We start from the raw sequence: 27,401 nt of genomic DNA, 5'->3' as shown, positions 1-27,401 counted from the left end.
ATCAAACCATGGAAGAGAAACTGCAGGTTACTAAACCGAAGTCATTAGATTCACAAGATTACACAACAGAAGCCTCAAAGACAAACAGGCAATATGTCAGTAGAGACGTCTGCTGCTGTCACCCCATACAGCCACAGAGCTCATGCTGGACTGACTCTGTCTCTCAGTCATGCTGCTGCTCCGTCTGATGGAAATACACAAAACATACAAGCAGGCACTCAGTTAGAGCTGCGTGCTTCTCTCACGCAGCCGACCAACTCCATCTATTTAGTATAAAAACGAGGTTTAAAGGTTTTTCCTGAGGCAGTGTGTTACGGTTGCAATGTGTCATCGTCTGAATTTGTTCACCGTAGTTTGCTGATTGGTCTGTGTCGAGTAGTGATGCTCGTTTCTGGAGTAAAAGGAGTGTTTTTTGGGGCAGCATATCAACCTGTGAACACAGATTTATCATATTCGGTTGTTGTGACGGATGTTGCCGTTGCACTAATTGCACATCCAGCACACATGAACCAACATTAATTTAGTTAATTCAAGCATTAATTTGGACTTTTCTCAATTAATTTAATATTCACGCATCTTATGTCCCTGCTTTGGTCTTCACCAACTCCACAGGGGAAATCTGGTTCTTTGGCTGCTAAATGCTTCACTCTGTTCACCAGCTATTGGCTAATGTTGTCTGCTGCAGGTACAGGTGGTCTATCAAAGCCTTTTTTTTTTTTTTTTTTTTTTTTTTACTGCTGAGAACATCTTGCTGTTGGAAATGTGTTTGATGAAAGTGGTGAGACTCATTAAAACGTTAAAGATGCAATCAAAACAATGAGCTGATAGGCAGCTAGAAATGCATGAAAGGGACTCCTGAAATGGCCAAAATATGCTTAGATGAATAAATAATGGAGAGAGACCTGTTCACATGCATAAATGGAAACAACTGGCCTTGGTGTGTCGTGTCCTTCTGCCTCCGTGCATGTAAATAAATAAATAAATAAATAAAAAAGAGGGAAAAAGACTAAATAATAAAACAGAGGGGCAGCTCTGTGTTATCAATGAGATTCCTTAATATACATCATTTGTTTGGACTAAACCACTGTTGAGACTGTCAGTTCATGCTGATTCCTTTATATTAATCTTATTTTAGGATTTGGCAGACGTGTTTTGAGCATCACGATATTTGACACCACACTATAAAACACTCGGCATTACTGCCTGCAATGAGGAGCGACTGGTAGTTCTTTATAGCTCATTTCAGCACGGCACTAACATTGCAAGACGTAGAGATTCAATTCCCCGCAGAGCCATCCACGCTGAAATTGTATGAACTCACAGTACCTTCAGACACTTTGGATGAAAGCATCCACCAAATTGTACCTTTGCCAGCTAATTCAGTATTCTAGCAAGTGCAGAGATTTTTTTTTTCCCATCCCAAGGTAATGTGGTATTGCTTATTGCTGTCTCGCCATCCTGAGCTGCACGGAGGAGACAAGCAACAACGGGTGCTGCAAATGGAAAATATTACCGGGCTATTATTTTAGATAGAGACTGAAGTGAGTGTCCTTGCTCAAATAAACTGACTTATATCAGTTAGAATCAGAATCTTGTATTTAGCAGTAGAAATCCTAATTGTAGAAAACCAGAAACATAGTAAAACACAGCCGCCCCGTCATGAGTTTACCTAACGTGCATACATTGACTCACCTCCTAAGTACACTGGAGTAAATTTACCTTTCCATTAAATCATTTAAAAGCTGTTGTATTACTTTGATCAGATGAAAGGATTACAGGATTTGCCACCAGACCTGTCAACTCTCTCCTGTCCAACCACAAGCTTCACATTGCATGACCTCTCACACGCACGCACACACGCACACACGCACACACACGCACACACGCACACGTAAATCCCTTTGATCGGTTAAAACAATTATTTAAATGCACTGTTCTGTGGTCAGTAAGTTCCCAGAATCTGTCCTCTTGTTTCTCATTAGGGAAATAACATAGATGCATTGCATAGCTCCATATTTTATCCTGATAAAATGGAATGATGTTGTTTATTTCATCGTACATTAGCTAAACATAAATCAGTCCTGGTTTAAAAAAAAAATAAGACTGCACTGCTTTTTATTTTTCACTTTGTGCATTATGTAACACAAAGGATAACTCACGTTGACTGGATACAGTAAATAACTGTGATTGCACTGCACTTTAATGTTCTGATTTTAGCTGAGAGCATAGCTTCCAGGTCCTTGTGAAGATATAGTTAGAAATCCCTGAAAATAACGTCACTCGCTGAAGGACAGACAGCCAGACAACTTAAGCCACTTCATTAAGCTGCTAATGCATAATGACAGGCTACCAAGAATGACTGTAGCCTACAGTGAGTGAATTATGTCACACCTATTGTCACGTTTGACTCATCATCATCAGCGAGCCTGGTTATGTGAATTATGTTATCGACTGAGCGCAGCAACGTCACAACAGATTTACATCCTACTGCTATATTAAGGAAGGAATGCAGTGCAACATATGCAGGAGTGTTCACGTATGCTCATACTCAGTAAGGTTTTTATTATGCCTTGGGTGCCTCTTTGTGGATGTTTCTCCACAGCAGATTTGATTGTGGATGATTAATACTTAAGGTTTCAGGTTGACGGAGAAATAATGTACAAATTGAGGAATCTTTCTGAATCTCTTCCCTCAGCAATTACTCAAAGTTAGTAGTGTTTGTCAGAGTAACACAGCCGGCTAAGCAGAAGGTTTGATTTTGCCACATGACATCTGATTAGAATGGGAGCAGTCTTAATTGCAGTGTTGATGGGGTTGCTTGATCAAAGCGACTTTTAATGCAGCTGTAATGTAAAAAATGCCTTTTTCTCATGTTTTTTTGTATGTCGTTGGACCCTTTTATGTTTTCCATGACATGCTTCCTTGACTGGATCTGTCTTGCACAAATTGAATTTTAATCAGTGGAGTGAAATGAGTATAACGTCCTGCCAGGAGAATTTGAAACATGATGACTTTGGCAGCCCTTTGATTACATTAAAGGTGCTGTTTTACATTATCTGTCACAACGATGCCTCACCACCTGCTATAACACCACTGGGTATACGGAGGAGGAAGAGGAGGAGGCGTGAAACGTCATACTGAAAATTGAATAATAGGACTGAACTGAGAGGGGTTTTTTTTTTTTTTTAGTTTTTTTTTTCACAGAAGTCATCATTCTGCTGATACTTGCTTACAGTACTTGATGTACCAGTATCTGATCAACTGCAGTGATTTTGCTCAGTGCTAATTTGCAAGTTTACCCAATGCTAACATGAGATTCTAGCCTCGTGCACGGTAACAATTCCATTACTGTTGCATATTCGCTCACAGTGTAGACACAGAGCAACATTAGTGTCCATTTGGAGTTGACGCATATCAGTCCAGTATTTTCTCCCCTTAAGCTCTGTTTTAGCCTCCACCAACTGCCTTTTTAGCAGCTAAACTGACTGTGTTCACCACCTCTGTTTATGGTTTGGTGGTGAACAGGAAACGTACAGTAGGTTCATCAGAGTTGTTTACATGAAATCAGTCGGCTGCAGTGTCTGGAAAAGAGGTTGATGAAAGGTTTAATGATAATTCTCTGGCACATTACACATAGTCCTTTGATGTATTATTCTAAAAATATTGATTAGTGCAGCTTTGATATAACATTTTGGCTACAGTGATGCTGAGAGACAGATTTCCTCTGGTGTCAGACAAGGAATAAAAAAAGATCTCTTTCTCAATACACTGAATCAATAATTTGGCTATCCTCACGTATTGAAAGGAACTTGTCGGACTGTTCAGCAGCGGAAAACTACAATATTATGCATGTTTCTGTATGAAGAGGCAAATCAGTTCAAAGTGAAATCTGTGGTTTACATTCTGGCTTTATGCCTCAAGCTGGTGCTGCACATTTTTTGCCAAGCTGTATCCCCCAGGGACAATTAAACTTAGCACACTGACAGCAACAAAGGAGTGGAGCAGTGGACGGGGTTAAACTGGGTGGCTGAGCGTCTGAGCTGAATCTGAAATTAGTTAATGGTACGAGACTGTGCATTTAACAGCTTTAAATGGATAAATCAGTGAGATTACAGTTATAGGAAACATCTTGTGGCTAATCTTATTATTGCACCCAGTGCTGCTAATGGCGCTGCTAAAGTTTGGTATTTGTACAATAACAAAAATGATCTCCTTAACACTGAAAACATCCATAGTGAGTAGCTTGTGACTGACAAGTCAAAAGCAGCGCTCTAATATGTAGATGATTTATGTGGCTGGCTCCATGTGAGTGACGTGATGTCTGATGACCTGGTTTTAAGGATTCAGTAGCTTTCATCATGTTCACATACACAGCATGAATTAAAAATCTTTGCTACACCAATCCTTCGTTTGAATGAGCGCTCCCTCTCAGGCCTGTCCCTCGTTGTACGAGCGCGAATCACATGACCTCACCGTACTGTATCTCTGAAAGTGTCATTCTGTCTAGAGGCTTCCTGCAGCTTCACTCAGACAAAAGCAGATTAATAGTATACTGCTGTCTCTGAGTCCAAAGACAGATATTGGGATCAAAAGATTAGAGGGATTTTCCCGGAGGATTTTTGCCTTGTTTAAATACAACTGCTCCTGACTGTCAAAGGTTGTTTGTGAAATTTTTTGACACCAGACTCCTCCTTTAACGGGATTCATCCCACACCACAAATAAACGCGTCTGAATATCCATGCCACACTCACACGCGTGCTCGTATTAAACTGGGCTGGAGGCCCACAGTATGTTTCTTATTGAAGCATGATAAGCTGGCATAAGGAGGATGGCTGGCATCTGATGGATATCATGAGATGCGTAAGTCATTGATTGAATGCTGTCATCTCTTAGCCGCTGCCATGAAGTGATGTCATGTATAATAGCTTTAAATAAATACTTCTTTGTTTGTTTATCATTGATGATGTATTCACACCTGTGTTTTGCGCGGAAGAATATCTCACTTTGCATAATCGCTGGATGTTTTTTGTCCAATCTGAGCGGTTTGATCTCCCCTGTGAAGATGCAGAATGAAACTATTTCGAGGCAAAAAAATTTGCCTCTTTAAATTCCAGTCTGTAGATCATATTTTCACTTTGAACATAAGTTGCCTTTGATGCTGCTGGTTGGGTGTCATCCTTCATGAGAGTCGTCTGAAATAGTGAAAACAAGTCAAAAGTGCACTGCCATAATTTGAAAGCTGCCATGCTAATGACAGAGCGAAGACAAATTACTTTTCAGGAACATTTTTTGTGACTTTGAAGCCCTTTGTGACTGTAAGAGAGCAAATAAACCTGACTTGACTATAGCGTAGTGTGGATTACGCGTCACAATTCGAGGGGTTTTCTACCTACAGTATGAGTGAGATTAAGTACATCTTTACCCTCTCTATAGATTGTATATTCAATAATAAGAAAAGTACTGCAGCCATTTTCACCTTGGACCATTTTTTGTCATTTATAATGGAAAGAGATGTAGCTTAATGTTAACAGTACTTAGAGCTTAGCTGTATTTAATGCTCAGTATGCTTTATTAATACTTTTTTTTTTTTTTAACTTCAGCTGAGGAGCCGCTCTTCAGATAGGGATTTGTCACACGTCAACAGTGGGAGCCACGGCTACAGTTTCCTTAAGCAAGTGCTGAGCATATTTAGTTGGGAAAGGTGCTCGGTGAACATTGGCACACACTGCTTCAACATAAGGCTGTGATTTCTATTACAGGAAGTTATAAATAAGCTGAGCCCATACTTACAAACTTAAACTTTACGTTGATCTCTTAGTACCCCTGCCAGGCCTGATACGTCAGTGTCTAACAGCTCCTGCATGGTTAAAAAGATTTACTCCAGATCTGTAATATTATCCTATATATTTTCAATCCTGGGATTAAGGTTATTACAACTATTGTATAAGCTGCTCTGATTATCCTGTTGGATCATTCCAACCCACAAGATGTAGAAGAATGGTGAGGTCTTCAGCACATCTGCTCCCACAATCCTCTCTGGGCTGTCTCCTCAGAAATATCTGGATTTGACTGTATTGTCCGCACACCATCTGTCCCATGAACCCCGGAGCAGCAGCATAATAAGATTAATTAAATCACGAACACTCTTTGAGGATATTTAATTGGTAAAACTGAAAAAAATATGTTTTTGCCTGCGTGTGAACCACTGTCCTCACTCTTTTAAAATAGAGGAGATGGCAAAGAGTGAGATGAGAGGATTGGTATCACTCACACCTGCGCGTTAGCTGAGTAAAAGCACTGGAAACAGGGGGAAACTGCTCACCCGGCTCTGTCCAAAGCTAACACAATCTGCCTGCCAGCACTTCTAAAGCGCACTAATTAACACATTATATTGTATTTGTTTAATCCATCCAAAAAAAGTGTAAAAAGAACAACCACTGTACCGTGCAGGTCAGTAGATTTTGGTAGCCGTCAGATAAAGCCAGGCTAGCAGTATCCCCCTGAATCCCGTACTTGCTCTAAGCCAGCTAACTGTCAGTTGGCTGCAGCATATTTTGTAAAGTGTCCAACAGTTTCTTTGTCTGTGGTCACTATTTAAGTAGAGAAAAATATCTCCACATGCAAGTTTCTGCCAAGAAGTAGAAAATATTAACTAAGTGACGTGTAAAGTCTTTGTTGTCATTCTGCATGAATGTGGAAATCTAGCTATTGGAAAGTGTCCCATTTTAAGGACTCCAGTGTCAGTGGGTAGAATCTTTTTTCATAAAATGATATTAATTACTTTGACCATGCAATAACCTAAGAAAGGCTAAATAACAGCAGTATAAGGGTGTGCGTCCATATAGCGTTCAGGATAAGGAAAACTCTACGGCCCAAAGGCTTCAAAATCAAAGAATACATTTATTAATCAGAGCACTCACATAAGAACGCAGCACTAGCAGAGCGCTAAATATTTTTGGAATTTAAAAATTTTCTGTATCAATCAGCAGGTTGAGGTGTGTAGAAGCAGCTGCTTACTGCTCTCTCTCTCTGTCTCTCAGCACTGGCCATGGTTCTGAAACAACAGCTCAGCATCAGTCACGTAGCCTTGGAGAGGACAAATCGGAATTCTCTAATGTGACTTCACTCCAAGGATAATATAATACGAATGAGTTTGCTCAAATATTGATAGTGAATAGTTCTGACCCCCAAAATATTGGTTGGGACGCGTCCCTGCCGTCCACGTGCAAACCTGTGCCCTTGTCTGGAAGCGTACATGTGGCACGGTTGACCGGCTCAGCTGGTGAGAGTAGACATTGTGCAGTACAGCCGCAGCTGTGGGAGCTATCAATTTCCATCAGAGTGGCTGGTCACTCGGCCGGTTTCCTCTCTCTCCACACTTGCTGTTGCTTGAGGAGGATAATGAGCGAGATGGTGAGCTGCGTAATGCCACTAACACTCCTCTGGTAGATAGATGCATTAAGTTTAGGCTGGGGTACTAAGAGATGAGCCCTCACTTATACTCATTACTCTTGATTTGCTCCAAATTGTAATTTAACAACAAATTGATCCTCTGGTAGCTCTGACCTTTGCTGCAAGGCTTTTACATTTTCCCTTAAAGCGCCTCTGCGAGCAGGGATTCTTAAAGCAGCCTTCCTGCTGCTATTTTTCAAATCTACAACTGTCTAATGGGCTGGCGATGGATTCGGCGCCTTCTGTTCTTCTTTGTTATTGCATGTGTCATGATGACATTAGCGGCTCCTGATTAATAACATGGCAGAACAAGAGAAAATTCAACAAGAGCTCCAAGACACATTTTAGAGAGATTTTATAGAGTTGTACCTGCATTGTTAGAAAAGGCCACGTAGAGAATGTACTTTTCTTTTGTACAAATCATTCTAAACTACGCCAATGTTATGAAGTCCACTTTAGTTGTCAAAAGAAGCACTGCTCAGCCTGTGAAAACAGTTGGATAATATCTACTGGGGCTCTGGAGGGAGCTTTCCAAAGGCTGAAGAATAACCTTGTAGACATCATCAGGGTTGTCTCGGCTTGTGTTTTGTTAACAGAAACCCTGTATTACAAACTTGACATGTTGGGGTTGAAAGAAGGGGGCATTCAGTTAATGAGGGGCTCTAAAGACCCCGGTGAGTTACATTATAGGAATCAGGATCTCGGGGCTCAGTTAGAGGTCTATGCAACACCTGAGGAGGTACTCAAGACACAGAGGGAGACTCCTGTCAAAATGCTGTCTGCTAGTAAAATAGTAGTCTGTCAATCATAAATTCTGAATTAAAGCTTCAAACAGCAGTGAGTGCTGCATCCGAGAAGCTGGACTCGAGCTGTGGTCTACTGATGTCGACTCGCATGGTGCCACTTAAACGTGCAGCACCTTTATAAATGGATGTCCACATGTCCACATGGACTCTTTAGCAATGGGAGTTTCCACACTGAAACATAATGGAAGCTGACCTACTTTTTCAGAGCGACGCTGGCGTGATAAACTGCCTCAGTTTCAGGCTATTTAAAATGGAATTGAACTGCTTTCATTAGGAAGTGTCAGCAGCTTAATAATTTATGATATTCAACATTATTTAACGTATTGCTTGTCATCATTGAATTACATTGATTTTACTTTTCTCGTATTATACAACATGCCCTTATTTAAACAACTCTCTCACCCCCGAACTGACCAAAAAAGCGTAATGCTGTGAGAGGGAAAAAACAAGCTATGTTTTCTGAATAATGACTGTATGAAATGGGCCGTTATGGATGCAGAACATGAACACACATACGGTTTTTGGTGTCAAACTTGCTATTAAAAGTTGAAGGTAAAATGACTTTCAGATTTTCATTTTTCAAATACAGTACTTTCAACGAGAGATTGGGGCCATTTGTTTAAGCGCTGCTACATTACACACACAATTAGGCTCTTTTAGAACAGGCTGCAGAAATAATTTTTCAACTGAAAGCAATTATTGAAAGGCGGCTATGATTGCACATAGTCTTTGAGTAAAGAATGAAGGGGTGGGGTGGGGGGGTGGGGGTGTACATAGATGTGTTCCTGGTGTGGGTCACGTTAATAAGCAGCAGCCTGAATACAAGCCGGGTGGGGGGTTGTTGCCGTAACTGTGAAGACATGCAGTTGAGGAGTGCATAGAAAGCTGAAAAGAAAAAGAAAATAGGTGAGGACCAATCGTGACTGTCAGCATTTTGGGTGTGTTACCTTTAGGCGGGATCGCTTGTTTAAAGGTTTAAATTAAAACCTCTCGAGTTGTGAACGTACACTGTAAATCCAGCTGAAACAAAGCAACCATAGAGGCAGAGAAAATTCCAACAAACCGACGGCGCTGCAAAAGCCCGTGACATTAGGAGTGGAGGACAGAAGGTTGATTCGGGCAGACAGGATGTTCTAAATTGTCAAATGGGAGAGAAAAATGAATTATATCTACCGCTGGATGCTGTGTCTAGTGAATGTGACACATGTTCCTTTATGTGAAATGTAGCGTCACCCCGAACCCCCCCCTGCTCTTGCCGTGTCTCTTGAGCCAACTGCATTCAGACACACCGCAGGACAGACATGGATGTCTTAATGACATTTTGTCGAGCTGGCTGACGGTAGCCTGCGCGGTGTATAATAGCGGACTGAGCTCTGCGAGTTTGGCTTTCTCCGGACTGTCACTTTGGTGTTAATCGGTTGTCACAGTTTTGAACTCACAGTCAGAGAGCGTCAGCATCGTGTTGAGGTGTCAGAATCAGGTCCGCGGGAAGTGGGATAGAAAAGAAAGATCGATTTATAGATCTGTTTTCCATGTTTGATTTCTTTCTGCTGTCCCTCGCCAGATGTTTTCATTTCGTCAGGCATCACTTTGAGTAGCGGTGTAATTATGTTCCATGAGTCATACAGCATGTGCACGATCAACAGCAGAAGACCATCATGATGCAGATCGTCTGATAGACAGTTGAGTGCATTTTGGTGTAGTGTTTCCAGCACAATAGCACTGGGATCACTTTGTCAAGGGGATTAAATGGATTTACGTCTCTGGATTAGGATGTAACCAGCTGGGTACATTTGTGAAAGAAAGTGTGTGCGTGCGTGCGCGTGTGTGTGTGTGTGTGTGTGTGTGTGTGTGTGTGCGTGCGTGTGTGATAGGGGGCTTGTTTTAATGGTCCCTGTTAGGTGATACTGCTGTTAGAGGAAATCTTCTTTTCTTCAGAACACTACCTAATGAAACCTCATGCAGCGCGGCCACTGAAGATTGCAAAAGAATTACTTACACTGCTGGACGCAATTTGCATAAATGGTTGCTGCACAATCCTTCATCAAATCAACTTCTCCGAGCACTTACACTCTGTTTTTATTATGTATCATAATTAGAAAGTTGCTGTTCATATTTATGTCTGTTTCCCGCCCTCTCTTGGGATTTAAATTGTGTGAAGAAAATAAGATAGCATACTACATACTGATTACATACTGAAGTCTGATTTCAATTTGATTTTGATCACCAGTAATTAGAGGAAGGGAATCACTATCGTACAGTGTTTATTGCACAATAACCTTATATATGCAATCTAAAACAAATCAATATCACTGCTCTTATCCTTGAATTGAAATGCAGTGGGAGGAATTGTTAGTCATTGTGGCAAAAGACACCGTCAGTCTTTGGGGTCTGGACATCAACAAATGGTCTTGATTCTTTTACTTTGCTCCTCTCATGTGGTCACTTTGCAACTGCCAGCTTCATGCTTGCCTTGTCCAAATGCTTTCTCAGCTGTGTGCTTTTTCATCATCAAGCTGACTTTTTGTGAACAAAGTGCACTTAATATTTTTCTTTTACAATAGAATCTCATTTATCTGCTGTACATGCCCAAATTTTCCTAACTGAAATGAGTAAATATGATCTTCGTGATGCATAAAGCTGCATACAATTCAGCTTTTTGAATGAAATTTACATGATATGCAAAATACAATTTCTGTTATACTTCAAAATATATACATATCCCAAATATCCTCTGTTCCTCAAGGGCTCGGATAAATGAGGCACTATTTTAATTGATTATGGCATTTCACATTATCAACTATTGTAAAATATATGTCAAACAAATTTTACACCAAATTTGACCAAATTGGTCTTGTCATGTCCAATGTTTTACTGCCTTGTAATTTGTTCACAAAATGATGACTCTGATTGGTTTTTGTGCATGGTGTCTGATTTGGAAGGGGAACCAGAGGTGATGGTAAGTTTTGGGTCAAACAATCGCTTGAATCTGGGCAAGAAGCCATTTTAAAGAGGTAGGAGTTTGTTTTGTAGTCAAAATCGGGCCCTTGTGCCCAACTGGCTGCATGGTTACAGTAACTGGATTGATTTCAGGACCTTTTTTTGTCGTACAAATATTGATCAGGCATTGCATGCTACTGTCTCTGTAATGTTAGTTCATAATTGTTTAATTGAAAAATCAAAATAATGTAATATCATCATTTTTTTTTTTTTTTATACCATTTTGTGTATTTCTGCTACTATGATTTTAATTATTTTAATATTACATATGGAATCAGTCTCCAGGCCAATTGCAAGCACTCAGTGATGAACAGAACTGTTGACTGACTATACTTTGTTCTTTTTATAGGCAGTCGGGCCCTTACACACTCTCATTGGTTTTGCATGTTTACGGTCACATCATTTTGGCAAACCAATTTATTTTCCCTCCAGTAGCATGATTTTTACTTCACCTGTTTGCTGTTACTCTACCAACATGTAATTCTTCTCTCGGCCTCCTGTATTAGAGTGACAGATTTTACATGGCGGTTTTCTCACCTCCACAAACCTCACTTTGATTGCCAATGTTAGGACGATTTCATTTGGGAGGCAATTTTCTTTTGCATTGCCAATACTTGCTCACTGGTCATTGCTTTCAGTGCTGTGACCAAATCACCTGAATAGAGTTGCAGTCACAAGACCCCACTGCTCGCTCTGAAACCTTAGAGGCATTGCTATACCACAGCCAACTCTATTTATTTAGGCTATTTTCTCTTGCAGTGCATTTCATCACATGCGGTGTACAGAATCCATTGAGTCTGTTGAATTAAGTAGTAGTTGATAAAAGAAATTACAGTCCATCATGTTTTGAAAAAGAAACCAAATATATCAACGATTTAGTGGGAATGCACCAGGATGAAGCGGCCTCAATCCTCAAGATGTACTTTTTATCCCCTTACCAGCTTTTGCCTCATGATCGATACTGGTTCTTCAATTTTTTAACAGTGATGCCAGTTTTTATCTGCTGCCAACAACGCTTCTTTGAAAGACTTTAATTCTTCAAGGTAACATCAGATATTCAGGGGAGGTCATTCAATACAACCTGTATTCCAGGTCAGTGTATGAGCAAAAAGGATGGACAACAAAATGAAATAAAATCCAGCATTTCCTCTGCGGGGGTTACAATAGGTCACTTGCATGTGATGTTTAATGCCTTGCATGGTTACGACATGCAATGGCCCGTACTAGTCTGCATGCTGCTTAATGAATGTCTTCCTCTCTTTCTCTTTGCCTGTCCGTGCTTCCAGAAGACAACTATAATGAAGGTGGGTATGTTAACTGTTGGTTTCCATTCTTGCTATATTTTGTATGCCTACACATTGTCATGGCTAAGGCTCCTCAAATAAATGTAAACAAATATTTTATACTAGTATTGGTATTGATGTTACCGGAGCGGTAAGTCTGATTAATCAGGATTTCATTTATTTATTTTTGAAATTATTATTGTGGGCATTTTCTTCCTTATCTAAAAACAGCCAAAAATTAAACTAATGAAGGGTTTCTCTGGTGATTAAAGTGAGTAAAAGATTGTATTACAAAGGTTAAAAAGGTGATTTTTGAGTGACCGGTCATCTAAGCTGCAAACTGCAAATGTACACAATATCATTCATCTTTCTATCTCAGGCATGATTTGCTGCTCAGTTTGACTGTAAACTGACACAACATGAGGCTATGCTAGGTTTCTCCATCGCTCTGAGAAGTATATACTGTTTTTATTTGGTTGGATATGAGAAAGGTACATTGTCATAAAAAACGAGACCTTAAAGACTTCTACACAGGCTTTTCATACAATGCTATCCTCTTCACATGTCAGTATTCCAAGGGGGGAGAGTGAATTATTGTTTATTTGTGGGTGAAATCATCCATATGTACACAGTACAGCAGAAAGAAAGTCTTGCTAACAAAAGTCAGTGGAAATAACTAGTTGGTAGCTCATGTAAGGCTCCTGGCTATACCAACTGCCCACATTTGCCAGGCAGATAGCTAGCAGGCAATTCAGTAATCACCAGTAGGTGATTTGAAGAATGAGTCAGAATGAGGGGTGATTACATCCCCCTGTTAGCAAAATGGCCTAAATGCGTCCCCCCTCTTAACCTGCCACCCCCTCTCCATCCCAGAGAGAGAGCAGGGGCAGAGGGGCTGTTTAGTTGAATATGTTAGTCCAGTCTGTCTGACTCATTGATGCTTTATCTGAGGTTTGTGCAAGTTAGAATCTATGGACCGGCCCACACCTCTGAAATTCCAGCAGCCTGTCTGTGCTGTGTATGGATAAATCCATGGTGCTGTCCGTGGTGCTGAAGTAGCAGATGGATTTGTTATTGGACTAAATGCTCTATAGAGTAGAGTCGTCTTCATAATCAAAGTGATAAGTCGCAGCATGCAGTCACGGAGGAGTGAGAGGATCATAGAGACACGCTGCTGCCTGTAGGATTCCTATAATATTCCTCTAATATCATAATATCATCTAATATCATCATAATATCATGATCATTCAGTAGCATCTATGCTGCTGAAAATACACCAAACCACCTCTGTAACAAAATATTTTAGGGGAGGCATGACTGGAGATACAGTTTTTACTGTAGGGTTAGGGTAAGTACTAAATTGGGTTCGGGTTGGGCCACAATAAAAACATGTCACCTGGATGCCAGAGGAACCACAGAGAGGAAATGATCCACCAGCCAAACAAAAGAAGTTAGTGCTCTGCCTGAAGCCCATTGTTCATGGTTAATATGTCTTGTTAACTGTGTCAAGCAAATGACTGTATAATTAAACTGTTAATTTAAGCAATTTGTACTCATCACTACTCAAAATGGCAAATTGACCCAACCATGTCCAATCATCTCCCCTTTTTTCCTGCGAGACACAAGTATGACTCAAATGTTATGTGGACAGTTGTTGAAGGACAAGGTGAAACAGTCCATACTGCGTATAGGGACCGCTCTTTCATTGGTAGGTGGGATGGTGGTCTCTTGCACTTCTCTTCTTAGAGAGAGAAAAATAAAAGGTCAACCTGAATTTAGATTTCTGAATGATGACTAGTAAGTGGCTGATGATGCATTGCAACCTGCTTTGGTTGACTAAATGCTCATCATGCTGACCCTGTCTGTGCACCCTCCTCTTTCTCTCCGTCCCACTCTTCCCTCCCCCGACACTCCTCAAGTAACACAGACATCTACCCTGTAAGAGATGCCTGTGTGTCAGTGTCACACAGCTTCCCATGATCCCTTGTTCTCTGCTGACTGTGCTCTTGTTTTCCTTTAAGGTCTGGCACACCTGATGATGGGCGACCAAGGTATGAGCTCTGTTCCTTCTTCCCGTCATTCCTCCATTGTCCCTCCTGCTCCCGTTGTGCTCAGAAACGTGTGTGCCTCTGACTCTTGCGCGATGCTCAGGCTTGAAGCTGCTCAGATATGAGCTGTCATTTGGCTTATTTTGAATGACCTACTTGATTTTAATTCTCCCACTGACTTTTTTTTTTTTTTTTTTTTTTTTTTCTCATATGACCTCTTTTTCAAGCTCATTTAACTTTCTGCTCCCCGCTCTGCCGGGCGTCATTTCTCTCCATCTTTTCTTTCTTTTTAATTATTCACATCTACTGTACATTCAGATGTTTTACGATGATGCGGTTCAAGTAAAGGGACATTTGCATTCACATTATTAAGATGTAATGCATGGTGGTGGAAAATAGCTTACTGAATTTTTAAGCTAATCTTCATCTGCCCTTGCTTCAGTAATGCATGTTGCGAGTGCCTGCACAGACACTCCGTCCATTCAATCTTCATCTTTCCATTTGTGTGGCTCGTGCATATCCTCATCATGCAGCCGAGTAAAGATGTGAAGTGTTGTTCTTCTCTTTCCACTTTCTTTTGTTGGTCCCCCATATCCCCTCTTATATTTGTAGCCATCAAGCCTCTTTCTCCTGTCGTCCGTCCTTTTCCTACTTGACCATGGCACTTATTGGTGTCTCCTCTCTTTTTGTTCTCCCTTTTTGTCTGGACTCTGCTTTCTTCATGGAACATTTCATCAAATCTCATAGGTAAAAGTAAAGGTACTATCCCTTTGATTCTCTGAATTAATTAAACTATGACAGCAGTGTTTTTGTGGCATTATATACTCATGCCAGATGAAGTATATAAAGTCATTGGAATTTTTCAAAATTGCTTTCTTTAACTGTTAATGAAAGCTTTTCAAGGTAGGTGCCGCTTTGCTTTGCATTCACACGTTGAAGCTATGTCACCTGTTTCTTTCCTGCTTGATGCATGGGAATCATAAATGACTCACATGGGCATATGAACACAATAGTTGCTGTCCTAGTTCCAGTACACCACCACCACCACCACGACCCAGGGGTAACTACGCTCTTTTTGTTCATGTAATGGGTTTTGGGGTTGTGGGTGAGGCTTGATCATAGTGTTGTGGGCCTCCCATCCTGGCTGTGATCCTCACCTCTTCTCCCTGTGGGGTAAGTGGACTTCTGATCTTTGCCATTTGACTCTCCTCCTCAGGGCAGAGAGGGGAAGCTTGGCTTCTAAGGTCCCTACTGAGCATTCAAGGTAAAACTTTGATTCTTTCAAGTTGAATTCAAGCCAAATTTAGCAGGTCATCATTAGCTCACTCAAGTGTGGGAAACTTGAATGTCAATGTTTACTTATTCAAGAATGGCATGTAATAATACTACATAACCTCAAATTTGACAAGTAGTGATTAACTCCGTGACATTCAAGAGTTCCACTTGCATTCTCAAATAGCTTTTTCCTTGATTTGTCTTGCTCTTGTTGTTGCTTTGACATTTACTATGTTATTAGCTTTAGTTTTGCAAAAGTTCTAAGCAGTTTTGGAACATTTGTATTTCCTTACTCCAAACACAACACATTGTTTTATGTGAAATGCTGTCTCTTATCATTTACTTGTGAAACGTCATCTGAACAGGTAAGTCTTCGATCTGCCCTGTGGATGCGTGAGGCTCTACTTTATGCTGTATGAACAAGAGTCATAGCTATTGCTATGTCAGATATTCTGCTGCTAGAGGCTGCAGTGGCATATACGTGAATAACATTCACACACACACACGCACGCCTGCACCCCTACTCACACACACGCACACGTTACCACATTCCCCCAATATATGATGTAGAGATTGATTTTTTTTTTTTTTTCATCTAACAAGGTAAGTGGTCATTTCCATAGTTGCTCATGGTTCTGAGAATGGATGCGTGCAAGTTGGCTTTTCATTACACACACAGTATATGTGACATACATACAGCAACTGTAATTTGCAGAATCCTTGGATTCTAGATGTGATTGACTCAGTTGTGTAAAAAATGATGTTTGCATTTAGGATTCTGTCAACACAAATGCCAACTTATCAATGCAACAACATTTTACTACATGACACATACATATCGTGCGTGTACATCAGCAAAACTACTGTAAATCTGGTGATAGTGGCTAAAATGATCTAGTTTGTGACTAGTCAGGTACTGTCCTTAGTGTAGTATTTCACACTATTTAAGTACTCAATTATGACTGACTATGAACCCCTTTCAGAGCCCTTTGCACACTTGATGCTGACTGGTGTTTCTAGTGTACACTGTATGGCTTCATCTGAAACTCACGGGTTTTTACTACACTACAGCAAACACCCAGCTTTGATGTGGCAGAAGGAAAGCCACAGGGAGAGATTGGGAGAGTGCTGATGAGGCACAAATCTGAGCACACTGCTTCTAATTTGGGCCGTTGTTAGTTGTCCCCTGTGTTACAGTGTGAAACCTTGTCAGTCCGGTTATGTGCTGTGTGGTCACAAACACAAATCCCCACTTGAGTATTAAATCTGCGAGTGAGGACAGTGCCTGTATTCACTGTCTGCTTTAAGCTTGTGAGAATATTGTGTTTCATGTTAGCCCCCCTGAGGCCCCCCTGTGTCACGTTAACTACTTGTATGGTTTATCCTTCATGGCTGGTCCCTTGAGGATGGACTAGTCTCTGTGTGCTGCTTTCAGCTGGTGTACAGACACTGGATTCTAAAACCTCCATCCAGCTCTAGAGAGCAGGGCGTACAGTAGGATAAGTCATAATACCACTGGCACACAAATCACAGGGTATTTAATTGCTGTCATCACAATAAACTGCCATGTGCAGCTTAAGAGGAACTGCAGGCTGTGCAGACGGGCTTACAGGTACGACTGGGTTATTTCTAAATTAGTATACTTTCTAATGTAATTGCTTTCACTTTCCAAAAATGGAATTGTCCCTTTTCATTATACTGTGTGTTCCTGGGATTTCTATAAGTGGGCAAGTGGATCCCCTCGCTAGTTTGTTTACACATAATGTGCTGTTCTCTGCGTGTCAAATTTAGTGGAGGTTTACAATGCTTCTTTTTGTTTCTGAGAACGCTGAGGGTCTTTTGAGAGGGTGTCACACACTTGTAGGGCTGAGAGATGCCTTCAAATAGCACCTTAAGTCTCATTTGCATCAATCAGTTTCACAAAGCTTCTTCTGTTTAAGTTTGCTGGCATATTTTCACATCTTATAGTTTTCTGCCAGATTTGCATGAACTCCAGAGAAACTGAACATCAAATTCTCAAACAATTGTGCAGCCAACGTAGGAGTCAACACGATGTGGATATTAGTCATGTTCTCACACATGCAAATCCACTGTGGTTTGTGGGTTTTAACAGTAAAAATTCATGCAAAGATGTGTATGTGCGTGTGTGTGTGCTTGTGATAAATCTATGTATGTTTTAATTTACCATGAATAAACCATGCCACAGGAGGCAAAAACAATGCCATCATCACTGTTTGCTCTACACATAGAAGTATGTTGGCATTAGTTTATAATGCATACAGTATGAATAATTAAAGTTCATTTTTAAACCCATGCAAGATAGATAAAGATATACACACAGTTCTTTGTCTGTGACAAAACCCACATCTTAAACAGCCAAACGAGTGCAGTGGCTGTATTACACTGTTAGTGTCCCATCCAGTCCAGGACATGTTGGCTTAACATTGAGGAGATGTGCATATGTTTGCATTCTTAATGGCATGGTATAGTATTCTAGCTGGGATCCAGCATAGCTCAGTGAGTAGGAGTGTGTTTGGGTCACTGAAAGACACTGAAAAAGCTTCACTTCACATACAATATGTGGGATTTTAAAGTACCACACAGGCTCAGTAAGATGCTTTAGTGTCCAATATTATGCAAAGTTTGACCATCTGCATAACTGCAAAGGTCATAATGAACCAAAGTTTCAAGAGTTCCCTCACTGGATGCTTTAACATACGCACTTGAAAAAAGAATAGCACCACTGACAGGCTACTCCTAATGTATTTGGAATATTTTGAGTTGTATAAAAAGTCATTTGTAACCTTTCATTCTGCTATCTAACTTCTTACTGTGCAATTTGTTGTAGTGGCACAATTGCAGCTGCCCTATGGAGTGCTTCCCTGTCTTCATTTTCCTCTGGCAGTGCAGCAGCTGGCTGTAGAAGTCATTTTCTGGCATGTTTTTGCTTTCATATGAGTGACCTCACAAGGGTCCCGGACCAGAGCAAAGAGCAGCGGAGCGGAGCAGTGCATGCTGGTCCCACATGAGCTGGTGTAGGGTTGGGTTGCCCTTGGGCTCCACATTTCATTTGTGAGATAATTTTCCTGTTGTCAGGGTTTGACACCATATTATTACACGTGTGACAGTACAGGTACATGTCACTTAGAAATCACAACTATTATCACAAGCAATGGAAAGATTTGTCACAAGGTTTTCTTGTGACAGATATTCAGTGTTATTTTTAGCTTAAAGGGGTGCATGTGTGTGATGGTGGGTGAAGTATGGGTGAGAATTCTTTCTTTGCTCCTTGATGCTCTGAGAAATCTTGAAGCCTTCCATGTATTTGTCACAACTTTCTGGCAGGGTGATCAGATTTTGGGGTTTAACAGAGACGATCTTACCCAGAGGTGTCTTATATGTTAAGATGACAGCTGCAACCAAAGAGTAGCCCATCTGAAGCACTTGGCACCTTTGCAATGAAAATGCAACTAGTTCTTTAAGATAATGTGGAACGGCACGTCAGAGTGCAACTTGTCAAGACTTGTCTGCCTTCTTTATCTGACAGGTAACACGATACCATGTGGTGTGCGTTGAATCAACAACAGATGTTGCCTTTGTAGCTTCACGTGAAACTTGGAAGACTGTCAGTGAAATCCTTTCAGCTCCATTGACTCCCCCAGGATTACAATTTCTCAGCTTTAACCAGAGATATTAAGCATATCTGTGGTTGCAGTCATTAAAAAACACACAGAAAAAAACATGAAAGCTAACCTGTGAAGTAGATGTAAAAAAAAAAAAAAAAAAGACGTCCTGTAGGCAGGGAACCACTGAGTCCCCTTTTCTGATTGTCTGGAATAATACTTCTCCTGGAAGGCATACTCACAGATAATAACACCTTACAGTGAGCGGTCATCTGGCCTCTCATTATGTAAAATGTCAGTGGAGGTGCTGTTTGAGAAGCTGACTCAGAATTTTCACCAAAAACTCAATTGAGTTTATCTCTCGGTCTTGGCATATGGGTTACATCATCACCATCTGCTCTGAAAACCCCAAACCGAAAAGCTTGACTGAATCGCATAAGGCATACAAATCAGCAGCGCTTTGTTTTTCCAATTAGAAAATGAACATATGACCTGAAAAAAACGTGGTCTGAGGTCAGTTTCGTGTTAAATTTAATGTCCTGAGATGCTGCCTTGTTAAATCAGGAGGAGATTTACTGTTGTGAAAATAAACTGCTATGTTCTTAGAAAGACATGCCATGTACAGGCTGTCTCATCAGCAGGCAAAGCTTTCCAAATATGAGTGAAGTGCTTACAGAGAGGTGGACCTGCCTTCATTTTTATGTGTTTACGTTGCAATTTCTGTCACATTCAAACAGCTCTTTAAGAGAAAGTCGCGAAGAAAGGGAAAATGTTTACCATGGCATTATCTTGCAAGTGTCACAGCTTTGCTCAGTTCCAGGTTTTAAGTCTCAGCAACTATTTTTTTTCCCCACATCTTTGCTCGGATTTTTTTTCTGAGGAAGTGTTTTAGCGTACCTTTATTTTTGCGAGCTTAAGCAAATGTTCCTGTTGACCGACCTAAATTTTCGAAGCTCATCCCTTAGCATGACAGCCGTTGAATTGTACAAGGAAGCAGGCTCCTCCCTGAGATATCTTTAAATCCCTATGCTGAAAAAAAACCCCCAAAACAAAACAAAAAAAAAAACCAAAAACCACATGAGCAAATACTGATTTACAGTTTTATCTGCGCTGACACTCTCATTAGCCGCAGGCAACAGACCCCTGAGGGCTGCTGCCACGATGTACCTGTTGCTCCAGCTGAAAAGAGAAAGTGCATGTGTGTCCTTTGAGTCAGGAGAATGCCACCAAAATGATGTCAAAACTAATTTCACACGTATAATTACTCACATTGCCAAATAACAATAGTGTGAAAAACATGATTAATGCTTGAGTGAGGGGGGGAAGTGGGATGAATAACTGTTGTCATAATTATTCTAGTAAATTCTTTATTCTGTATTTGGATTCCTGTTAGCATCCACAGAGTGGTCGCTAGTGTTCATGGGGTCCACACAAAAACAACAATAAAAAAGACAAGGATTCAAAATCAGACAGGAAGACAGGAAACTGCAATATAAGCCAAATATTAAGATCAGAAAATAAGTGAAATGACTCTACACATGAAACAACAGCAGTGACCTATAACATTGTCACAAACACACAGCATCAAATAATGAATAAAAACGGTTCCAAAACATCAGTGACATCAGATTCATAAATATTTGTCTTATTGACTTTTTGAAGTTTCTGAGCAGTTTGCTGTGGAGCATCAGCATAATAGCAGGGGAGAGATTTAGTGGAAAGAGCTGAAAAGTAATAGCAGGAAAGTTTTCAGCTCACCACCTGCTTCTGCGTCTATCAGGCTGTCTCATATAACAGCGTAAAAAAAAATCAATCCAGGGTACAAAAATTGCCCAATTAATCCAACATCTAGGCTAAACTAATGTGAGCGCCGCATTATCAACCCTGTCAATACAAGCCATGCAGTCACAGCCACCTGGCCTCTCCACAAAGAGTGAGGCTGATGGCTGTCGAAACAGCGTGACTCAGAGAACCTGATGGTGAAACAGCACGTTAATGACACAGTTTAAGCTTTGGTGATATGCACTGACCAACACTGAGCTGCACTCCAAGAGCTTTTCTGTTGCTGCCATGATTTCTCCAAACTGTTAGGCCATCAGACTTTTAGAGTACATCCATACTTACCAATACTTTTACTCAACTACTGCACTTAAGTACAAATTTGAAGTACTTGTACTTGAATCTTTTCCTTTCATGCCGCTTTCCATTTCTACTCATTTCAGAGGGAAATAGTTTTACTCCACTACATTTATCTGATAGTTTCAGTTACTTAACAGGTTAAGACTTTACAAACAAAACGTGTGGTCAGTCTAACATTATATAAATATTTAAATGAGCTCCACTTCTACCAGCTGTAACTATAAAATCGCCCTGTGTGACAGTGTAAAGCATCAGTAATAATAATCCATTAGTATGTATTAGTATATGTAATACTAATAATAGAACCCCTCACAGCTATTTTTACTTTAATACTTTAAGTGCATTTTGCTGTTAATACTTTTGTACTTTTACTTAAGTGAAAACTTGAATAGTAAGAGTATTGTTGTAGAGCAGTACTAATTTTACTTCAGTAAAATAAACAAGTAATTTTTGCACTGCATGTCTTCTAAATGTGGGTTTCATCTTGACTTTGCGTGGAGCCAGCTCGATACAGGCCTCGTTTCCTTGGTGGACTCAGCAGCACAGGTTGCCAAAGCAAACATTACTACATTACATTATCGCTCAGTACATACTAATTTACCTCTTCCGCGCCTGTAAAGCCTAACTCACAAGTTCCATATACCCTTCCAAGGCCATCAGTGTTTGTTACAAAAAAGAGGGTAATTGTACTTGATGGGTCACAAAGGCAGCTCTCACTGCAGCAGAGATGGGGAAACACACTCCTTTGCAGTGCAGAGAAAAAAGGCCTGTAATTGCCTGGAGTGAGATTTGTGTATCTTGACATGGCAGATTGGCAAGACTGCACTAAAGCTCCACAGATTAGTACATTACCACAGATTCTGTTCCTGAGGGGGAGGCAGGAAGACGCACAGAGAGAGTGAAGGACTTAAAGCAGACAGAGAGAGGCATTTAAAGAATGAGCACAAGGAAATGGGCAGAGAAAGGAAGAGGGGTACTACGTGGAAAGAAGAAGTGTGATAAAGTGGGATTATAAACAGAGGCAGAGACTATAAAAATACAGCAAAAAAAAAAAAAAAGAAAAAACAAAAGAGAAACACTCAGACTGTTGCCTGAAGTTAAATTAGAGTGTTTTCTTTTTGAAGAGAAGTAGGTTTATTTGTTTTGAGCAAACATTTATTTTCATGCATCAGACCTGCCTGTCTGGCTTCCTGATAGACATGTTTGCCTCTTTGTGCCAGCCTCAGCTTCATCGCCAGCATCCTCAATCAGATAAGAAGTAGCGTGCCTTCACATCTCTGAACTGTCATAACAGACAGTTTTTGTGAGGTTGGAGGCAGGTTTCAACAGCGTTCCCGTCCGCTCGTGTAGATCATCAGCGATGACAAAATCCAACAGCAGACTTTGGATTAACCGTTATCAATGCCTTTCTCAAAGAATATTTATTATAAAGGATGACAAGCGTATATATTTTTCCCCAACCGAAAGAAAGGGCGAAGGAGAATGTAGAATAAAAAGGTTGGATCAATATGAACAAGGCTCATCTGGCTCCCCAGGTGGAGTGGAAGGAGATCTGCTCCAGATCAATACTGCTGGTCGATGCCAGTGAGAGACTGCAGTGATGAAAAACTCTATTTCTTGGCCCGCAGAAGGGAGTGGATGAATCTTAGCAGAAAATAGATGAAAGGGAGATACCTATACTTCAGCTGTAGACTTTGAAATGCATCCTTTGCATGTCGGTTTGTTTAGTTATAGTTCAGCTTTTAGATCATGGATTACGGCCGTTTTTACAGGCCTCCGCTGATGGAACGCTGCCAGGTGTTGCTATGATGTACTGTATAGGGCATGAAATCATATTTATCCTTTCAGTGTGTATTATGAAACGAGATCAAAATGTACACAGTGTGTGTTTATAGAGCGACGTGTGGTACTGTAGTGCTGCTTTGTGTGGGTGATTTATGAGAGCAAGCCAGTGGCTTAGCTAGCTTCAAAAGAGACTGTTATTTCCCCCCATCTTTAATGGTTCATTCATCTTCTCCCATTACACTGTAACTCTGCTCTCTGGTACTTTCCAGACATGATGGAGAAAAGGGATGCAGCGTGACCAATTTATATGGAGTCACTCCAATACGTATCCCTGTGCCCTTCCCATGACCGTTGCCCAGCCTTTTCACTGTAGAATTACGGCGATCGCAAACTCAGCTTGAATAAGTGTCAAGCACTTTCAGAAATTAATGCAACCCTACTTTTCATTTTTATGATCATTTTCCAAGTTAGACTTTACATTGATGTGCCACCTGTGCATGTAATTAATGTCATTTGCATTGATTTAATGAAACATGGATTTGATTACTTTGTGTAGAGTGTGGAGACTCCTCTGCTGTCCTTCAGTTCACGTAGTGCTTCAGCGCTCTTTAAAGCTTTTTAGCTCATTCTTTTGCGAGCTCCAAGTTGGAAAAGTGCACATCAAACGCAACATGCTGCTGGAGGTCTCCACACACCGCATGCACGTGACAAATAAGACCCTTTAGTCATTAATATGCACATGCATATGTTTTAAAATGTAAATGCTTGTTTAGGTTGGATTGTATTTATTTGTAAAATTAAACTGGATGATGTATTAATGATCGTCATAATTTACTTACAAATCATCACAAAAATGTGTTATTTAGCTAAAATTGAATCATGAACCCTGCATTTGCCACTTCCACTGACACTTATTTCTCTCCGTCGATCTAAATACACACAAATAACAGAACAAATCAGCCTTTAAAGGATTATTTTATTCATCTCAGTGGTTGACACTAATAAATCTAATAAATGAGAGTATAATTAGGATGTGAGAGTTGTGGCGCTATGGCTGCAACATTCTGTGAATATTTTCATCTGACAAACCCAAACCCAAAAGTGGATGCCTTTTCAATGATGCATAGCGAGGAAATGGCAAGGCTCCCAGTGGGAAATTGAATAGTCCATTTCCAATCGAGTGTGCCCTGGAAAATCCATGGGGGTCAGTGGCAATTTGTCTCAGGAGGTCTGCACTGAGAGTCATTACGCTCAAGACCAACATGTCCCGAGGGACAGAACCATTCTTTATTCCCTTTTGATATATATAAAATATTTCCCTTCTCTCCCTGTGCTTCCTCGTGCAAATAGGCATGAAGATTTCTCCCCCTGTTCAGAGGAGTAACATACTGAATGAACTGCATTATATAACAGCATTATAACCGGCACAATACAACGCTTTCCTCTATCATAGTCAAGCAGCATCTCATTAACCTCTATTCTTGAGTAGCTCATGTTTGTTTAACAAATTGCTCGTGTCCCTTGTTTAATTTTAAGCAAAGTGCCATTTCTGCTGCAATTGGAAGACAAATTTCCTTGTTGCTCCGATTCAAGGTGTCAGGAACTTTAATCATCACACTTTGCTCCTGTTTTAGCAGGAAAGTGGCTTTTGAGCACATCTGAGATCACTTTCTTAGCCGCTGCCATATGACTCCCAATCATCATTTTGCTCATACTTGCTTGTCAACCGCTTGTCTCTGCTCTTTCCGAGGATCCTGACAAAGCATCTCTTTGCTAATTTGATTGTTCAGGGACGAGCATGGCAGCGGATTTTGTTGTTGATGAGCAATTCAGATTCACACAATGTAAACAGTCATGACAGAGAATGAAAATGAGCCAGTAATTCAGGGATGAGACGGGACCTGCCATGAATTCACTGCAGTCTTGTTAGTTGTGTTTTACAGTCCGTGTGATAATATTTGAAGCTCTGCTAATACTGTAAAAAGAAAAGCGTCCCAACTTTTTCAGACTCAAGGTTGCATCTGCTGTTGTTGGTGTTATTTTGTTGGTGTCATTGCTTTCTAGTTTGTGCCCCAGTTTCTGCCTTGAAAGACATTATGTACAGAACTCCCTCAGAAAATGATTTGTGTGCCTTCTCTTAAACTGTACTGTAGCATGTTCTCATTTAATTGATTCATGCATTGATGCGTGTGTCTGGAATTGATCACCTTATGCAAATTTAGTTGCTCTTTTATCTCATAAAACCAGACAAAAAACACCTTGACTTGCAAGACCACACAATGAGGCCATGGTTTGGCTGGTTTACGAGCTCTGTGTCATACAGTGCTTTCTGAAATGGCAGTGACGGAGCTCAGAATGAGACATGAGGTTTACATTTAAAACCATCCTGCTTTATTAGTGTGCCTGTTTCTGCTGCTCATCTAAAGGAGTGTTTTTCACTTTGGATGCAGCAAATTTATCCGCATCTGTCTTATTCATTTGCCCTCCTCTCTCATTTCCTGCCTTGGCTTTTTCTCTCCGCTCCTCGGATTCAAATCACCTGTGCGTTGCCCACACATCCTTAGAGAGAGAAGATGAGCCGATGAAAGACAGTGGGAGATTACATGACCCCGTTTGATCCATAGCTGCTGTATCAATGAGTTTCTAGTTATCAGTGCATTCTTGTTTTGGCTTGTGGATGAGATCCACCGCGGAGCAACATCAAAGAGGCAGCAGCGGTCCTGTTTTTCATTTCGTTGTTGTTAGAGGTATTTCAGAAGAGCACGGTGATACCTTGCAAAGGTGTGTGTCTATCAGTCTGCAACACTGTATGTAGCTCATACAGTAGGCCCTAAAATACCACAGAAGGCCTTTATTTTCTAAAGCAGTGTTGTTCACACTTCCTATGGAGTCATAGTTTATCTCTTGAAATATTTTCTTCAGCTCAGCTTCCATCAAAGTGTAGCTTGCAAGTGATTTTTTTTTTAATTAGGCGACTTCTGTTCCCAAAGATCTGTCCTTAAGACAGACAGTCAGGCATGGAGATAGGCAACACTTCACCTACCTTATATCCAGCCACAAGCTTCATTCAGGTCTTTGTTGCTTGTCACCTGCTGTCCACGATTAAATCCCAGTTTCTGTTCTTTGGACAGTTACCGGAGAGCTGCAGGGGGCTCATCTTTGGTGAGCTGTATTTCCACGAGCTTCACGTCATTGTAGTGCAGTCGTAGTCGGTGTTTCAGGAGGTTTGATGTCGTGTTTTTCACAGTGGAAAGAGTCTTAGTACCCCTACCTGCACACACTTTACATCTGACAATGATGCTCTTGTTGTCTTTCCCCCCCAGGAGAATCAAAGTAATGGGAATATTTCCTATTTTCCTGTTTCAAATTTCAGATCAGTAGACAACCAAAGTAAGGTGGAAGGATCCCATGTTTTTTTCACTATAATATTATCACTGAAAATTTATCAGTAATTTGTTACACTACTCGTTACTGGGCAAATAATGTTATTACTGTAACATGTTACCAGTAACATGATACTGCCCAACACTGCTCAACAGTATATGCTGTTTAGACTCCCGGACCAATTTGATGCATTTGCGGTTGTGGTCTTCAAAAACAGGAAGGAATAGCTTGTTGCTGCCAAAGAAAGTGAAGCACCCAATGATTCGTGATATAACCCTTGGAGTCGTGTTAACGATGCAACACTGACTTCTTTCTCCAGCTTATTTTTTAAAGTAAAAGCCACGGGGGGGAAATACCTCCATAAGCATTCTTTCTCTATTCACATCAACAAATACAGTCATGATGAGAATCTCAATGGAGCGGTGTGTTTGCTGTCAGAACCAAAGCTGGAGCCGGGCTGTTGGTTTTTCAGGATGATTGGGTTTGAATAAATAGATTGCTTGTTGATTTTATGATAAATATTTGTGAACGATACATTTTGCTACAAGCCGTGATGTGATAAAATTATTGTAAATAAGCCCATTCCCTATTTCTAAGATGAGATT

The 27,401-nt window shown here is 40.6% G+C and overlaps 1 protein-coding gene across 26 annotated transcripts in view; it reads left to right on the top strand.

The window, feature by feature from the left end:
• Positions 1-27,401, top strand: part of LOC143327988 (neurexin-1a) — a 252,337-nt gene that overhangs the window by 6,464 nt on the left and 218,472 nt on the right. For 9 of the 26 annotated variants that reach the window (XM_076742745.1, XM_076742743.1, XM_076742740.1 and 6 more), the window contains exons 2-4: positions 12,546-12,563; positions 14,564-14,593; positions 15,807-15,854. The exons of 6 other annotated variants lie outside the window; for them this stretch is intronic. In XM_076742745.1, coding sequence (XP_076598860.1) covers positions 12,546-12,563; positions 14,564-14,593; positions 15,807-15,854 — 96 coding nt within the window. The remainder of the gene's footprint in view (positions 1-12,545; positions 12,564-14,563; positions 14,594-15,806; positions 15,855-27,401) is intronic. 11 more of the 26 variants (XM_076742757.1, XM_076742766.1, XM_076742748.1 and 8 more) reach the window with 4 other exon arrangements.

The sequence above is a fragment of the Chaetodon auriga genome, chromosome 11, assembly GCF_051107435.1.
Source record: "Chaetodon auriga isolate fChaAug3 chromosome 11, fChaAug3.hap1, whole genome shotgun sequence".
Classification (NCBI taxonomy): Eukaryota; Metazoa; Chordata; class Actinopteri; order Chaetodontiformes; family Chaetodontidae; genus Chaetodon; species Chaetodon auriga.
Note: the sequence above shows the minus strand (reverse complement) of the source record. Positions and strands in the feature narration are given on the sequence as shown.